The sequence below is a fragment of the Scylla paramamosain genome, chromosome 1 (assembly GCF_035594125.1).
Source record: "Scylla paramamosain isolate STU-SP2022 chromosome 1, ASM3559412v1, whole genome shotgun sequence".
Lineage (NCBI taxonomy): Eukaryota > Metazoa > Arthropoda > Malacostraca > Decapoda > Portunidae > Scylla > Scylla paramamosain.
In genome coordinates this window covers 40272693-40277692 of record NC_087151.1, presented here as the reverse complement: position 1 = coordinate 40277692, position 5000 = coordinate 40272693, and the positions used below count along the sequence as shown (strand labels likewise).

Here is a 5000-nt window from a genome sequence, read left to right as displayed (position 1 = left end):
ATACATATATATATATATATATATATATATATATATATATATATATATATATATATATATATATTTATATATATATATATATATATATATATATATATATATATATATATTCACTGTAGATAAGAATATAAGACATAAGAAACCAGTAGGCCTCACCGAGGCAGTCCCTTTACATAATATATGTACGGTACCTGTATCCAGTTATCATCCCGATCTACAAATCTGTTATCTTCCCTGGCTCCTTATTGGACTGAGCAGTAATAACGTGATCTCTAAGCCTGTTCCGGTTACGTAACATTCATTTGTGAAGTAAAGTAGAGACAGAAGAAAGAAAAACAGAAAGAAAGGAAAAAAATATTTACTCTTGAATGGTATGGTCAATGCCTGAATGATCTACGAGTTGTGGCGCCAGTTGGCTGATTAAGTTACGGCGAGGCAGCAACTTAGTCAATCAACCGCCGCTACAATATTCTCATTCAAGTTATTGATTACAGATTTGTGATGAAGAATAATCCGATTTTTTTTCTTTCGCTTAAGGTGTTTAATGTCGATTAGTTTACAAGTGAATGAGGCAAGTGATGCCTTGTGAGTTGCCGGCAATGTACGCGACGTTTCGGTCAAATTCTCCACGGCTGATGACGCCGCAAAAGTACACATGGGGTACATAAAATTTTGAAAAACGCTTATTTCTATTATATACTTACCATGAAGAAATGAATCGAAGGTTGCCTTACACAATGAGTTTCCTTATAAAATCATGGTTCTTTTTTTTTTTCTTTTTTTCTAACTGAATATCAACAATATAATAAGGGAGTGGTGTTTTTTTTACGTCTTTATTCAAAACCTACTTTCCTATATATAAATAAAAAAAAGATTAACGTATATATATTTGTCGCTTCCACGCCAGTCATCGAACTGGTAATAATACGTATACAGGCAAAATCTTAAAAAAGCGTATCATATTCCCCCATGCTTTCAGCACTAAATTGGATTTCTCAGCGCTTCGGGATTGAATTTCAAGCCTTTGTCTGGCCATGCAAGTGCTCTGAACTAAAGTATCATAACCGAGAAGTATGAATTTTAGAGTAGCACCAGTCCGCCTCGCCCACACCAAAGGTTAGCGTGAACAATATGACGGCGGTACTCGCTCAAGGTTCAATTGAATAATTCAAGGGGACGCAAGAAGCGTGTGGAGCTCATAATATTTACCGAATTGTGACATTTTCGAGACACACGTCAACGTCATATGTCAGACCATGGCAGAGGTCAGGAGGTCAGTTATAACTCAACGATTATCAGCAGCGCCCAGTCGCAGCGTGCACTCTGTATTGGTCAATAGATTCTGCAGACAACAGGCGACTACTGAGCTGCGTCACTCAAAGTGCGCAGGAATGGTAGGCGGGCCATTGCTGGCCGGGCACACCATGACGTATCAAGAGGAAGGTTAAGCCTGAACACATATAATCTACTTACAAACAACTAGCATTATCATACTATTCCTCTAGTCCAGCCCGTAGTAGTCCTGAAGAATTCTTGCTGTTCCGTAGATTGGGGATTTTAAACCTTTTTTTCAGTGAGATGGCATACTCGTACAGTTGTATAACGCGTGATAATGTTGCAAGATAAAGCACAAAAAAATAGTTATCGAATTCGTAGTTAGTCCCAATGTTTGAACAAAAGTATACTGATCATATATTTTTTTTTCCAGGATCCCATGAAAGGATGGTGACCTTCATCGTAAGAATGGTGACCTTGCTGGGTGGTGATAGTGATAGTAATGATGACGGTGGTGGTAGTGGCTGCAGCTGAGCTGTTCGCTGCAACACGTTACGAGGATTTTCTGCGCTGTGATTTCGTTGGTGCGCCAGTGGGCGTTCAGTTCTAACGAGGCTTCGGAAAGGTGACGGAAGCATGGGCAATGGCAGACTCCCCCGAAGGACGTGTTTCCGCCACGCTTAGTGCTTCAGGCTGTGGAGGACGCGATGAGTGTGGCGGTGGCGGGACAGCCTTGTGGTGGTGCTTCATGACGGTCAGCCCAGCACCGGGAGTGTGCTGCAGAGAGTCCTGGCCAGCCTCGGTGTGCCGCTCATCCTCGCGGACTTTGGGAACCCAGGCGTGATTGAGGTACGAGTATGTACGTGCGTGAGGCGAGGCCCAGGGGGATATACGAGTACTGTTATATAGTACTCGTATCTTCATAAGATATAAGATGGGACAGAGGCAAAACTTAGTATTGTTCAATGTACGAAAAATGAATTATATCATCTCGTCATAAACTTTCAGATAACTATCCCCTCTTCTTCAATGACACTTATCTGTCCTTCTCCCAACACGCTGAACATCCTCGGTCTGTCCTTTATTGATAACCTAAACTGGAAACTTCACGCCTCATCTCTTGCTAAAACAGCTTCTGTGAAGTTGGACGTTATGAGATGTTTCCGCCAGTTTTTCTCACCACCATAGGTGCTAACTCTATACAGGAGCCTTATCCGTCCATGTATGGAGTACACTCATATGTATGTGGAGGTTCCGCTCATACCGCTCATCTAAATAAGGTGGAATCAAAAGCATTTCGTCTTACCAATTCTTTTCCTCTAACTAAGTGTCTTCAACATTTCTCTCACCGCCGCAATGGTGCATCTCTTGCTATCTTCTATGTTCATGTTAACTACTCTTCTAATCTTGGTAACTGCATGCCTCTCGTCCTCCCGCGGCCTCGCTGCACAACACTTTCTTCTTTCTCTAACAGCTTTGCTGTCCATCTCTCTAATGCAAGAGTTTATCAGTATTCTCAATCATTCATCCTTTTCTGGTAAACTCTGAAACTCTCTGTCTGCTTCTGTATTTCCTGCTTCCTATGACTTGAACTCTTTCAAGAGGGGGTTTCAAGACACTTATCCTCCAGTTTGGATTATCCTCTTTGACCTCTTTTAGGAAGTGGGCACTCTGGTGGGCCTTTTTTTTTTTTTTCGAACTCTTTATTGCCTTTGGCCAGTGCCGCTCTTATATAAAAAATAATAAGAAGTGTGATATATATAACTTACGATAAGCTTGACCCTTAGTAGGATCAGGCTCTTTGGCAAATGTTCAAGGCATAATTGCAGTATTATACTATTCAGATATAATGATTAGTGATCCATTTTTTTATCGATTACACTAAGTCGGAGTAATTTTTGATAATAGGATGGCCGCAAGTGGACAGGTCCTCGAGGCTTTATACGAGTAGTGCATGTCTCTTCGACACAGGCCGCGTGGCTCGGGGACTTCAACAGTGCCTTCTATGTCCACCTTCTTATATTTCGGCGACCCAGATGCTGTGGAGGACTTCCTGGAATCGGTGCCCGAATACACGTGGGCGCCACGACACCTCCTGCTCCTCAACATCAACTGGTCAGTGAACGCGGCCACGATCCTGGGTCACCCCAGCCCTTCGCCACTCCTCCTTCCTCACCCTCTTGCAGCCACACCTGAAGGCAGAGGGGACGCCCGTCTACCGCATCCTCACCTACGAAACATTTAAACCGGGAAACAAGATTGTCCAGCGAGGAAACTTAAGTTCGTCGTCTTCGTTCAGTTCCCTCTTTCCTGACCGCTTCTCCACCTTTCACGGCCACCACTTCCACCTCTCCAGCTGGGTCGATGACTTTCCATATATCATTCCAGGCGAGACGTTAGACGACTCGTATGGGATTGGTATTAACATGCTCAACGACATTGGAACTATTTACAATTTCACGTACGAGGTCAGTGGTACATTGTAGTTTGACTTTATTAACGGCAAAATCACTTATTTGATTTATATTGTTGCATTATATATGTGAGGATTGCTTTCCTTCGCACCAGATATACGTAAAACCCGAGGATGGTATGTGGGGCGACCTGAGTAACGGAACCTGGCGGGGCATGATCGGCGAGGTGAAGAGGGAGGAAAGGTTAGGCAGCAGCCACTGTTGTTGATTGCTGCGTTTGCATGAACAGTTGTTTATTCAAATGTTTATTTTATTTACATGTCTGTTACTTGTCTTCATTAATTTATTTTTATTTGTATTATTTCGTTTATGTATTTTATTTCCTGAACCTTTTCGTGGATAATTCGCAGGGACTTTTGCATCAACGTGATGGCCTTCACGATGGAACAGTTTCACGTCGTTGACTTCAGCGTGCCCTACACAGTGGACGGGTTTGCAGTCATGTTGAGGAACCCACTTCCTCCTCCAAGGTGGTGGTCCATTGTCTTCCCCTTAAGGTCAGTCTTGCCTGACATATTTATATCTACATCTGTCTATATATTTATCTGTCTATTTCCCTCTATGTATCTATTTATCTATGTAAGTATGTATAGTGTATGTGTCTATACATATATATATATATATATATATATATATATATATATATATATATATATATATATATATATATATATATATATATATATATATATATATATATATATATATATATATATATATATATATATATATATATATATATATATATATATATATATATATATATATATATATATATTCGAAAATCTCCTAAATCTGAAGCTTTTCTAGCACCGACACTGCGCCACGAGTAAGGCGTCTTGGCGGTGCTGGAGGCGCGCCTGACGTCATGAAAGCATTTGGCGGGTTGGTTTCTGAGAGCAACACTCACACACAGTCTCGGTGTGGGTACTACTGCGAATACACATAAAACAGACAGTGGGGAGGGTGGGGTCACAATTGGTGTGGCTTGTGAGAGCAGTGCGTCTGGTGCGTGATGAGCCAGCGGCGGTTCACTGTCACGTCAGGCGCCCCGTATAAGTATCTGCTAGTTTTCCACAAAGTTATTGTTTTCATAATAATTTCAGTTGCTGATACTTCAGCATGAGAAAAGGTGATTTGCGTGGGCAGGAGCCTCTCTGGCAAGCTTTGACTTAGGTCGCTTAGGTTTTCCCAGGAAAGCGTCTCCTGTATCACAGCGCAATAGAAAATATATCTTGTACGCTAAATTCC

At 41.6% G+C, this 5000-nt stretch overlaps 1 protein-coding gene across 2 annotated transcripts in view; it reads left to right on the top strand.

Moving 5' to 3' along the window:
• LOC135105537 (glutamate receptor ionotropic, delta-2-like) overlaps positions 1–5000 on the top strand; it is a 30171-nt gene that overhangs the window by 14233 nt on the left and 10938 nt on the right. Inside the window, exons 2-5 of one of the 2 annotated variants that reach the window (XM_064013752.1) lie at positions 1709–2124; positions 3247–3743; positions 3844–3932; positions 4100–4246. In XM_064013752.1, the coding sequence (XP_063869822.1) occupies positions 3702–3743; positions 3844–3932; positions 4100–4246 (278 nt within the window). In that variant the 5' untranslated portion in view covers positions 1709–2124; positions 3247–3701. Of the gene's footprint in view, positions 1–1708; positions 2125–3154; positions 3744–3843; positions 3933–4099; positions 4247–5000 lie in introns of those variants that run through there. The other variant, XM_064013749.1, reaches the window with a different exon arrangement.